The sequence below is a fragment of the Scardinius erythrophthalmus genome (genome assembly GCF_964197995.2).
Source record: "Scardinius erythrophthalmus genome assembly, chromosome: 8".
Taxonomy (NCBI): domain Eukaryota; kingdom Metazoa; phylum Chordata; class Actinopteri; order Cypriniformes; family Leuciscidae; genus Scardinius; species Scardinius erythrophthalmus.
Window position 1 is genome coordinate 14,096,615 of NC_138228.1, and position 13,436 is coordinate 14,110,050.

General features: G+C 37.0%; 1 protein-coding gene across 7 annotated transcripts in view; it reads left to right on the top strand.

Annotated features, from left to right (window-relative positions):
- The window catches only part of srgap1a (SLIT-ROBO Rho GTPase activating protein 1a), a 113,532-nt gene that overhangs the window by 30,599 nt on the left and 69,497 nt on the right, over window positions 1-13,436 (top strand). For all 7 annotated transcript variants that reach the window (XR_014030671.1, XM_081373198.1, XM_081373199.1 and 4 more), the window contains exon 2: window positions 2,482-2,677. Coding sequence is in view for 6 of the 7 variants with exons in the window: in XM_081373198.1 (XP_081229324.1) it covers window positions 2,482-2,677 (196 nt within the window). In the remaining variant the exon portion in view is untranslated. The remainder of the gene's footprint in view (window positions 1-2,481; window positions 2,678-13,436) is intronic.

Consider the following 13,436-nt stretch of genomic DNA (forward strand, 5'->3'; position numbering starts at 1 on the left):
CTTGTTATTAAAAATCGTGCATTGGTTCTCTACGTTTTTGCTTAATCTACTTTTTATTTTTTTTTAATCAAATCAACTACTACAGTATTACCATCAAAACACCAGATTAGCAACAAAATTGCAACTTTGATTGGATTTTTAGACAATTAGTGTTTGAATTTACACTTATAGGAATTACTACAACGTTTCCATTATTATGCATAGTCTTTTTTTGCATAGTCTTTTGATGGCTATGACAGTTTTTTTTATTTTTTTTTATTTAAATAATTATTTGTTTTTTTGCAGGTTTATTACTGTAAAGCTGCTAATGCAATCTATTGTATAAAGTGCTAGGCCTAAATCAATTGGCGTGACATGACTTGACTGGAGTGCTGAATTGCAGAGCTGGTGCAAACATATCCACACATCGCTATAATCAGAATCAGATGCTTTCTTAACTATTGCTTTCTCACATCTATCATTTTAGTCGTGTTTATTTTGTTGTTGAGAGGAAAGCGTGCAGAACATATGGAGCAATAAGGTATGAGAGGCTGTGTTGTGCTGTGAATAAGTGACGGCTGAAGGGCGTTGTTAGGCATGACGCGAATTGCCTACAATCCCTTCAGCCATGACTTATTCACAATACAGCACGCCTCGAGTACCTTATTGCTTTTATAAAACGGTTACCACACAATACATGTATTAAAACCAAAAATGTATATAATAATGTTATTTTTTTTAAGTAAATTCATTAGATGCGATCCTTCCGCTAAAAAAATAGTTCCTAACAGAATATAGAGTAACATGCCTCTCGTGTGGAGCTCAAATAAAAACAGAGAATTGGAACTGTTCTCATCCACTGTGTCATTTATTATTTTCTCACACACATGCATCTGCTCATCTCTCTGCATGAGAAAACATCTGTTTTCCGTCTTTTAGTTTAAAACAGACAGATTTGTGGCACAGCATGAGTGTAAATTGATGGACATAAAGTACCATACCTGCAACAGAAAACTGTTAAATACAGTTATTTTCCTTGCACTTCGGAAACCATGGGCTTCCACACAAACACTCACACATCAAGGTATCTTCCATCGGCTCTTTGACAGCGGGAAGGGTGTGGCCTCAAAATTAATGGTGAATAACGCAACATAATGCTAGCAGGGGTCACTCTTAATTATAAACTTATAAATAATAAACAGTTCATTTTGCTAAATTACATAATACATGGAACTATATTGATTGTTTATGTTGCTAAGGATGGTTGTTGAGGGTGTTGCAGTGATACACAGAAACGTTGGTTGAAGCCGTCATAATAGCCGTGCTTTATCGTGAATAAAACACAGCTGTTGACCAATCAGAACCAAGCACTTGAAGTAACCATTTTATAGTTACATATTCATCTAGACGGATCAACAGTCAGCGTGGATGGTGTCAGTGTGCACTTAAATTCAAATGTGTCCTGAGTATTTGATATTGGCATGGCTTATTTTGCAAACAAAATGAGTCGTCAATCTCCTTAGTGCTTGCTTCCACTGCAGCGGGAGCTGGTGTATAAGTGAGCTGGGTTTGCTAATGTTAATGTTAGCGAGGCACCCTTGTACTCCACGTTCAGTGATAATAACACTGTCATCTAGTGGTCAGGGTTTAAACAGAACACAAAGCCACTGCCAAAAGTCTTGAATGTAAAAAATAAATAAAACATAAATATTGATAGTGTTTTTGAGAATCAATACCGTATCATCAAATTTCTCTATATTTTCTTGCACCCTTATAAAAAACTGTTCATGTATAAACATGTTTTTAATACAGTCAGACAGGCTATTGATACAATTATTTGGGGGCTCGCACGAGATTCAATTACCGTAATGTTGTTGAAATATTTGTGCTGTTAGAGCATCTAGCATCTAGGTGTTCAGATCCCACATTTATGAAAAATACATTAAACATGTTGGGCAACTTGAGGGCTGAGAGAGGAAGTCTGAATGTATATTATGGTATGGAGCTACTGAGCCTCCACAGTGGACTGCAAATTTAATGAGCTCCATTTCCAATGACAAGGGGGCAATCACATGAGGAAACCGGAGGTAATTTGGGCAACAACAAAAAAAAAGCTTGTTAAATGAAGTGTAGTGCCTGCATGGCTGTACAAGCTGTACACACATTGGCTTTAGAGAGCCATTAAGTTAGTTTCTGGGACCGTTCCTCATTCCGGCTGTAATGAAATGCAGCACAAGGGCATTACCTGCTCCACTTGATGAGCCTGGATTATTGTAGCATTGCTGATACTGCACAATGAAACTAGCTCAGGGCAAATCTGAATGGTTTATTTATGGAAGATATATTGCTGGCCATTTTTGAAATTTTAGTCTTACTTCGCTGAGCTGCTAGCAAGAGGTTTCCAAAGAACTTTTGAAGCATGCAATGAAACTGCCTTCACTCCATTCATGATTTCTGTTGAGAGACTCTTCCAACGAGCAATGTTTGGTTGTGTTTGTTCAGAGATTCGAGCCCAACTGGTGGAACAGCAGAAATGTCTGGAGCAGCAGACAGACATGAGGGTCCAGCTCCTTCAGGACCTCCAGGACTTCTTCCGCAAGAAGTCAGAGATCGAGATGGAGTACTCGCGCAACCTGGAGAAGCTCGCCGAACGCTTCATGGCCAAGACCAGGAGCACCAAGGACCACCAGCAATATAAGTGAGTGTGTTGTATTACTGGCGATGACTTTGTGATTTGAATCTAGAAACATTTGCTCTCGTCCCAGATCTTTAACCACTGACCCACAGCATCATTATTTCCTAAAATGCTATGAACAGTTTGACTTCTGTTGAACTGCTATGTGTGCTATGTGCCATATGAACTATTTTCAAATGATGTTATGCAAATGATGGTGTCATTTATTTACATAAAGTGGAAATAGGAAGTAATCCTGCTTAATAAATGGCACTTCAAGGAATTGACATTTAAGCTGACGCTTTTCCTTTCCCATCTGAAATGGATCCCTAAATTATGTTTTATACTTGCATATATATCTATGAATAAGAAAACATAGGGAATAGAAAAGCAATATGCGATCAAGGCAGGTTTGACTGTGTGGGCCTTCTTTCTGAACAGAAGGAAAAGAGATAATCACTCACTGCTCTTGACTGAATAACTTTTTGTAGCTTTAATAAGGAGGATTAATACATTTAATTATACATTAAAGACTGTGCTGTGTTATTTTACATTTGATTACTTGATTACATTTCTATATATTTCCTAACTGAATATATTACTGTTGGACCTAAAGCACTGTTACATGTGCCAAAAACAACATTGCGACGTGCGATTCATTAGTTAATTAGGAAAAAATCATTATAGGCTCCTTGATATTGTAAATTTCACATCATTAGTAAAATATATACATCTCTCAATGAGCCTATAGTGAGGCTTTATTTCTTAATCATTATTATTCCTTGTAACTTAACTTTTCCTGCTGATTTATTCCCAGTGTAGTGCAGTATTGAGACACTATGATTGACAGGAACAAAGTCAAACCGTGATCATCATGGTCTTATTATGCCAGTTCAGTCACTGGCTGGAAAATAGTCTGTCAACATAATGTTAGTACAGAAACCAAAAATATTTTTAAAACTCAAAATATGGAGTGTGTTTGCTTTTCATTTCTGTAAATAGACCAAATGCTGGTTTAATAGCCCTAAATGAGTCCAGCAGCTGTGTGCACAACTGGAGGCAATGGAGAATCTCGTCGTGGCACTTGTGGTTTATGTGGCCTGTTGGTTTGAGAGAAGTATAAGATACTTGACACAACTCACTACCATATTCTGAAACACAAGATGCCAAACTTGCCAGTTTTTATAGCCTACCTGACAGAGTATTACCAGATGCAGAAGTAAAGAAGGGTACAGTGTGAGGTTATTGGTGAAGATCTGCATTTTTGCCTTTTAGAGATAAAAAACAACAACTATAAAGTCCTGATGTAAGGTTGGGGAGCCATTTCTAAAGCCGGTTTAGCTCAGATGTGTTGTTTGTTGAATGAAATCAGCATGAGCTTTATTAACTGGGATATTCACGCATCACAGAGTTGTTAAAAAGAATATCTCATTTTTAAATCTTTTCGAGTCTGTTTAACAGGTCTTTTAGCTAAATTTGGACGTCTGTAACCACAGGGTTTCAGCAAAGAGGTCCACAACATTGCCACTGTGTTTGTATCCCATTTTGTTCCGTAGTCCAGAGGTCTGGCCCGATGTCTGACCGATGGCGTCTAGATGAGGCCAGCTGAGCCAAAGTAGAGGGTGTGTTTTACCCTTTTGTTGAAGTTGGCCTGATATATGCAGTCAGCAGAATTCTGCAAAACCAGTGAGAGGAAAGATTATGTGACTGTTTGTCAAGAAACAGTTTACTGTACTGTTTGTTTATTTGTAGTCACAGAATCAATCTTCTCACCAGCACTAGGAGCATCTCAGGTGACTCTCAGAGCAAAGTGTGATGGATCGGGCCTGAAAGTTGAATACCAGAGAGATGTGGTCACATTACCACGCATGGCTAGTGTATGTATGAATTTGGTTAGTTCCTAACCGAAAGTTTCCATTTTAGAGTCTTTTTTTTTGTACGGAAAATTTGATTTACGACTTCTGTAGAGGATTGTGGGTAGATAAAAAGTAATAACATTTGACCACAGGATCTAATTTCGCTACAAATTAAAGTGCTAGGGCGATAAATCGGCCATTTTAGAGAATATCGTACTGGCCGATAGCAATTCCTGCTTGACCAACACAAGCTGTAGCTCCCTTGTGTCATTTTTAATCTACTAGCAGCCTTGACAATACATTATGCACATTTTACACTAACTTTTATTCCGCAAGGATGCATTGAATTTAATCAAATGTAACAAAGACTTTTACATTGTTATAAAAAATTCTATTTCAAATACATTCTGTTTGAACTTTCTATTCATCAAAAAATCCCCAAAAAAACAAAACAAAACAGTTTCTACAAAAATATTAAGCAGCACAACTGCACAACATTGGTAATATAAATGTTACACTAAATCAGCATATTAGATTGATTTCTAAAGGGTCATGTGCAGGGTCCGAAATTAACTTTTTGGCTCACCTGCCACGGGGACTGGTAGATGAAAAAATCCACCAGCCAAGCATATTTTTTACCGGCCAAAATAATAAACAGCCTTTTTTTTGTCACATATACATTCATTCAAGTACTTCTAATTGAGATTATAAGGTAGGCAAATTATGTTGAATACAAACGTAAAAAAATGTCCAGAGCAAAATTTGAAATGTATAATAAAAAAAAAACTATATATTGATCAAAATATATGAAATATTACTATCATTGGGGTGAAATAATTTTTTTTTGGTCAGTTTTGTTTCCTGACTCATGTGGAAGGGACGGCAGAACGTCCTCGGTTAAGTTACTTACGTAACATCGGTTCCCTGAGAGATAACGGAACGAGTATTGCGTTACAAACGCTATGAGAAAACTAATTTTATCGAGAAAAGAACGGCCAATATGTAAAGCAGAAGCAGAAGCAGCCTGGCCAGCGGCGGAGTATGCACGATCCGCGAGTGCTGAAGACGCTCTGCACGGCTTTTTTGGAGCGACCACTTCATCCAGTGGCGGGAGCTTCACATATCCTTTTTCCTCAGCGCCGTCAACAGATAGAGCGTTAACTGTACGTACACACCGCCGCCGACTTGAGCTGCAAAGAAGCTCTGTCAAAAAGTACAGGAAAGCTTGACGCTTGTCCGCTCTGAATAGTGAGTGCGCGCGCGCGGCCGGGGCTCACTCACTCGCGCTCTCTCTCTCTGCTCGGAGGCTGACAATTTTATTATTTTGGTATGAACATTCACCCGCCACTGTGGCGGATAGCCTTTTGAGATATACTCGCCAAACGGAAAATCTACCCGCATTTGGCGCTTGGCGGGTGTTAATTTCGGACCCTGGTCATGTGACTCTGAAGCCTGGAGAAATGGCTGAAAATCCAGCTTTGCCATCATAGAAATAAATTACATTTTCAAATATATTAAAATAGAAAACATTTTATTAATGTTTTACTGTATTTTTGATCAAATAAATGTAGCCTCGTTGAACATGAACATAAGAGACTTCTTTCAAAAACATAAAAAAAATTACCTGTGTTTCAATAATTAAAGTCCAACTGAAATCAAAATTGACCCTATTTACTTTGTTAGCGCATATTACTAGTCTTGTGGTGAAAAATTAATCCGTGCAAGTTAATACACAGAAAAAAATTGTTTGCCGTCGTAATCTTTAATCAAAGTCTGAAAAGTTACTTCCGGTCGGGAATGGCTGATGACGTAGGTTTGACGGCTTGGGTTGGGAAGCGCTTAACCACTCCCCTCAAACCGCTAGTCTGTTATGAGCAGAGATGGAGAGGAGGAGCGCTAGAGTAAAACCCTGCCCTCTGTTCAATGTTCATTTTCACTGGGAAATACGTCACAACACTGGAGAAAAGTCGTTTGCAACTTCCGGTTCACGCGAACTTTAAATATTTTCGTGAATTCCCAGTAAATATTGAATGGAAAAAATGTTTGATTTTCAGCTTATATGTCAATTCCTGTAATTTAACAGTTGTAGCCTATATTTCGGCTTTCACACCACTCACCCTCTAGTTATTGATGTCATGACCGCTCCAGGTTCTGTCCTTGCTTGTGCACATTTACAAGGCAGTGTATTTGTGAGCTGTGTGATTAAACTTCTCCCAGATGACACTGTCTTCGTGACGACTAATCGACTGGTGCTTAGTTTAGTGCACGTGTTTGTTGAGCTAACAGGCATCGCATACAGTTTGCCCAAGGAGGGGTGCAGGACTCAGGATAGGAACTATTTAATTATATTTTGCAGTTGCCTTTTAGCCAAATAGACTTTCCACAAGGACACGTTTCCTGTAGGAAACTGAGTGCAAGGTTTTTTTTAGGGTACAGTAGGTCTGAACCGTTTTCATATTGGTTACACGCCTAAAATGAAATGGAATGCACTTCATATAAAGTATTATGATGAAATGCTATGCCCCAGTAAGTTCGTTCGGGTTTTAGTTGTCTGCGTGATTGCACCTTCACTCACATTCATTTTGATGACCTTGCTGTTGGCTGCCAAACCCTCCAGTGAAGCGCTCTAGTTTGCTCTGGCATTTCGCAATCGATGAGCTGTCAATATAATGTTTGCGATCTGCAGGATGTTTACACCAGCACCGAATGAAGTTCCTCTGGCTACTGTGTTGATGTAGTTACTGGATCGCTTGTAGTTGTAGTGTATTTATGCCACTGGTGATGATCTGTTGGGTTATTATGATATCAGCAGATTAGGACCACATTCATTTTAGTGTAATTCATTTGGGTAATTGACAACAATGTTGTTATATAGACTAGCTTACACCTGGGAACTGGCACATTGGTATCGCTTTCTTAAGGAAATTTTACGGATTTTATAATGGCTTTTCAGTGGCAGTTTTGACTTATCTAGATCTTCATAATTGTCTTGTTTTTATTTAAACATTGGATACATTGATTTCATCATTCATTATTATATCCTTACGTAAATTTTGTTGTAAAAATGTAAAAAAAATACGTGAACAATTTTTTTTTTAATCTGTCCTTATTTACTCACTCACATTTTGTTTAAACCCTTAATGACTTCTTTGGAATTAGCCTAAATAAATTAGGTATTTTAAAGAACAAAAACTATATAAGAGAGCAAATCGTTCTTTTAAATCAGTTCTTTTCAGTGGTTGATTCAGTTCGGTTCTCAGATAAAACTGTTCAGTGATTCCAAATATAGCACATAATGCCATTTATGCTACTTGTATGATACTTTTTTTTTGTTTTTGGAGCTTGACAGAATGTGGTCAGTGTTATTTAAGTATTATTTATTTACTGTTATTGTATAGCCTGGGTTTCCCCATACTGCCTTGCTCGCAGCGCGATTTTATTCACGCTGCTAGGCAGTCTGGACACCATGGACCAAATTTTACCCTGAAAAAGGGAACCAATCACAGAACGGGGAGGGAGCAGCAAGACGATGACGACACCGAAGCAGTTTGTTTATATCTATGGATCCAACATGGCATCAGACTCAACGTTACCTTCTACCTAGGGCTGGGCGATATGGCTGAAAACTGTATCACGATATAAGTGTTTTATATCGGCCGATATCGATAATTATTGAATTTTTTTATAACATATTTAAAATAAGGACCAGTTCAGGAGACAAATATATTACATTTAAAGATTTTTTATTTTAAACTTAACCTACCTCTGATTATAATCCCATCAGTTATAAAGGCAGAAATGTCAACACGACCATGGAAAACTCAAAAGTCTAAAATCACAATGAACACTTAACAATTATCTCTTAACATTAAGGTGCAAAATTAAAGAATACGTAATAAATGCTTTATAAAGGGGTGGGCGATATGGCAAAAATATAATATTACAACTTCTTTCTATAAATTCTATAAATCTATTTCTTTCTATTTTCTATAAATTATACATTGATACTTATTAAAGCTATTAATAAAGTTATTAGTCAAGAGCAGTGAGTGATTTTCTCTTTACATTTTGTTGTTTTATTAACATTAAAGGGATAGTTCTCCTAAAAATTCTAATTTTCATAATTTACTCTCTCACGTTGTTTTAAACTCGAATAAGTTTCTTTCTTCTGTTGAAAATAAAAGTTATTTGGAAGAATGACCAACAGTTGATGTACCCCAGTGACTTCCATAGTATATTTTTCTCCTATGGAAGTCAATGGGGACCAGCTACTGTTTGGATACCCACATTCTTCAAAATATTAATATTAGAAAATATTAGAAGGCAATTAATACAGGTTTGGAACAACAGTAGAGTGCGTAAATAATGAGATAATTTTTATTTTTTGGGTGAACTATCCCTTTAGGGACAAGCTGCAATGTGTTTACTATTACTACTGTCTCTTTAAGAGCTGCGCGCGACGCGTCTATTATACACGCATTTGTCAAGCAGATTTTCTCTCAATTTTCTCAAGTTTGCTTTCACTTTAGACATATCCGACTAGTTTATGTAAACCTTGTGTGTATATAACAGTATGAGCAAAATAAGACTCGAAAGATTACTTAGTATTCAGGCGCTGGTAGACAGGCTTTTAGTGCATGTGAGCTTCACATGTACACGCTGAGAAACACACGCTAGAACAGCGCATCAGCACGCGAATAACAGAGAAACTGACGACTGTCTTGCATAATCTGCAGATGACATTGGTCTGACTACGGTCAGACTTCAAGTCAGGCGAGCTGACTTTTCCTGTTTTATCTAGTTACTAGAGAGTGAGTGCCTTTGTTCATGCAATCAAACCTGCTTGCTGGTTTCTTCCGACGAAAAAAAAAAAAAATTATCGAACGTTTTATCGAACGCATTTTTTATTGATATTGATTACGTGTCTATCGCGATACATATCGTTATCGTTTTATCGCCCAGCCCTACTTCTACCCTCATGTTTATCTTGCACAAACGGTAATATTCGCTAAACGCCATCGTGTACAAATAAATCTTTGACCCATCGTCTTTTCCTCGTCGAATTTCTGTCACTCTACATACGTCATCTGGTATAATTGAAGCGATTGGCTATGAGCTACATACAGGCGCATTTGATAGACATTCATAGCGCCCAATAAACGGCTCTGGGCATTCGTAAACCACGCCTCAAATACGAGAAAATGAACACGTGGTTCCCAGACCAAGTCTCAAATGAGACTTGGTCTGACTTTAGACAGGCTAGTTATTGTATTTATTAATGTTTTGAAATCACATGTTTTAGTAATTTTATGTTCTATTTCTATTTTGTGGTATTTTATATAGCTTAATTTAACTAAAACTAAAATAAATAAAAAATAATTTTAGTACTTGAACTTATTTAATTTCAGTTAGTTGCCTACGCAAATCTTCAGATTTTCGTAACCTTTTTTTATAAGTATTTTTTTTTTATCTAATATTTATATTTTGTTTTATTTCTGCTTTATTTCAATAAATGAAAATGAAAATGGTTAAAATTTTGTAGAAAGTGTTCTGTTACCTTGAGATAATCTAGTCATATTGCTGTTTTGCCTTAATTTCTGTATCGTCGTTTTCTCTTCTCAACTTATTTGGAAGTTTTTGATCAAATTCTGCTCTGTGGAAGCACCAAGATGTGAGCTGTGCAGTGAACAGAGCAGTGGAGAGCTGTATAGCCGTTTGGAGGGCGAGGTGGGCGCTTTGAGGCCAGTTATTATTTAATCTTGTCTGAGCAGTAGAGCTGATTTACTGAAGCCTTTAATGTTGCAGCTGGCTCTCTGCTCTACTCAGCAGTAATGGCTGCTTTTGTATCAGCTCTGATTAGTCACGTCACATGCTTTCCAAATGAACTCATCATGTCTTTTGATTACCCAGTGTGACTACTTCCTCCCCAGTTACCATCACTCCTATGCCCACCATGGCTGTGAGCTAATAGTCTCTACGACTGATTCCTGTATATATATAATTTTTACTTATTTAAATAATTGTATGTATTTACTTATTTGCGTATGTGATCTCTAGAAATTAGGATATGTCATTTGCACATATTAAATATATAAATGTATGTTTTTTTTTTTTATATGTGATTATTTATTTAACAAATGAATGTTAGATCTCTCTTTCCCCCCTTTCCCTGCATTCTTCATTGAGACACATTTGGCTCAATATTTTTAATTCTATGATCTAGTATGATGTAGGGCTACCCCTTAAAAGTCAACGAAAAGAGGCTTAGTTGATCAAATTTTAAAGGGATAGTTCACTTTGAAAATAAATTTTGGTATGTTTTAGCTTACCTCAAAGGCATCCAAGATGTAGGTGTCTTTTTTTCCGCAGTAGTTTCAATTTTGATATTTTTAGGTCAAACCATTCTTGTCTGACAGTCATATCATGCAGGTCTATGGTCACTGTCTCAAAGAGCATGCACAGAGTCCAAATTAAAATAATTCCCCATCGTCCAAATTAAACAATTCCCCATCGTAAGTACACATTGATGGCCTAAGACACGAAACGAGCGGTTTGTGTAAGAAAACGAACAGTATTTATATAGTTTTTACCTCTTGTAACACAGCCACGTCCAAGTGATCTGAGGGCGCGGGCGCTTCCTGGTGTGTGACGTGTGCGCAGACTGGTGCATAGATATATATAGATGTCGCATTAAAGACATTCGTTCCAATTAACTGCCGTAGCCAATGCGGCATCTAGTGTATATATCTATGCACCAGTCTGCGCACACATCACACACCAGGATGCGCTCGCGCCCTCAGATCACTTGGACGTGGCTGTGTTACAAGAGGTAAAAACTATATAAATACTGTTCGTTTTCTCACACAAACCGCTCGTTTCGTGTCTTAGGCCATCAATGTGTACTTACGATGGGGAATTGTTTAATTTGGACGATGGGGAATTGTTTTAATTTGGACTCTGTGCATGCTCTTTGAGACAGTGACCATAGACCTGCATGATATGACTGTCAGACAAGAACGGTTTGACCTAAAAATATCAAAACTGAAACTACTGCGGAAAAAGACACCTACATCTTGGATGCCCTCGAGGTAAGCTAAAACATACCAAAATTTAATTTCAAAGTGAACTATCCCTTTAATTAGTCGGCTAGTCGCAGAAAAAAAACAAAAAACACCACAGGAATCAGTCCGATGGACAGTTTAATACCACTGGTCCATGTGGTAATTATATTGGGCATGAAATCCAAACGTCACTTTTCATTCATTGACATCAAACATGGCTTATCATTTAAAAAAAAAAAGTAGCTTTAACATTAGCCACTTTACATGGCCACTCACTCAGTTAACCTAGATAAATGTGCGCTATTATTAGGTGCGCATATTCAATGTTCATGCAGAGTGTGCACGCTATATTACTGCACTTACTGCATGACGTTTAACTGCATCCATACTGCGGAGATGAGTCTTACATCTTTGCCTCCAACATTGACTCAGAAAACACTAGCATATTAATAAATTATTAAAATGTTCAGACAGTTTCCTTTTGTTTTTTCCGACACATTCATAATCATTAATGTATATTTTAAAGGCTCATTATTATGGTTTAGTATTTCTCTGTAATGTAGAACAATGTTAGCAATGTTACATATAGTATTCTTTGTCAGCTCTGAAACTTCAACCATTTTCCGTTATTAAATGTAAAGTTATTAAATGAATATTCCATTATTAGGGTTTGTGAGGTAGACCAAGTTCTCTCGTATCCTCCACTCATGCCTGCCAGGAATGTATTAGCCTTGTTACTTTAATATTGTTGCCTTTTTTATTCATGCATTTCAGTGCTCAGGAAGCATAAGCTATGTTTTTGCTACTTTATGAATCCGAATCATGTGTACACTTTCAGCTTTCTGACAACCCAGCTTGACTCTGTTGAATCGTACTGTACATACAGTCTGTGTTACTGATTCTTTAGACACATTATACACACAATCCTGAGTGCGTGCTTTAGATGCTGAGACGGACTTGTGAAAGGATTTACAGTAATTGCAGACTGACAGAAAGCACACAGCCTCTCATAATTCTCCCTGCAATGTGAATCCCTGGCGTGCTCATATTGTGACCATGCATCTTTAGGCTTTTAGCTCAATTAGATTATCCATTTGATCCAACCCTGGCTGTCTAAACAAATCAGTTACTCTAAGGAATGTCTATCATCTTTATGGACTTTGTTTCCTGTTTTTGAAGAACACGGTTAAGGTTAAAAACTAGATGTATTGGTGCGGATACATATTTCCTTCACCTGCAGTGATGAAATGCATTGCCTGTTTTGTAGGGAGGGTTATGAAGGGAAATAGAGCTGAAAAATACTTCCTTGCTTACTTCCAAATGTCTATCAGCTGCCAATGTCACCTCCTCCTCAAATGCAACATTTTTTACTGCTTTTTTTACTTGATATAACAAGCATTGCTATTTCTATTGCTAATATTTTAGGGGGTTAGAAGTTTGTTTTAGCCTGCCCTGTAAGATTATTTTCTCTGTAAAGATTATTTTGTTTCTTTATTCTTCTGGAAGAACAAGGAACTGCTAGGAGGCACAAAGAGCTATAGATGAATGAGAATTTAAAATAGCAGAAAACGTGAAACTTTGAGTGCTGATAAATAATAGATCTATTTAACATTTAAAAAATATATAGTTTCAACATATAATTAATATTAATGCTCTAGTATTCTGATATGCTGATACTTTTCTTATTAAAGCTTTAAGCTGATTTTGAAACTAAGATGATGAAATAATTTCAACAAATCAATATTTTGTGCTCAAATAAACTACCGTTTCAAGGTCTGGGGGTTGGTAAGAATTTTTTAAATGTTTTGAAAGAAGTCTCTACTGCTCATTCAGTCCGCATTTTTAAAAAAAAGCAACATACAGTAA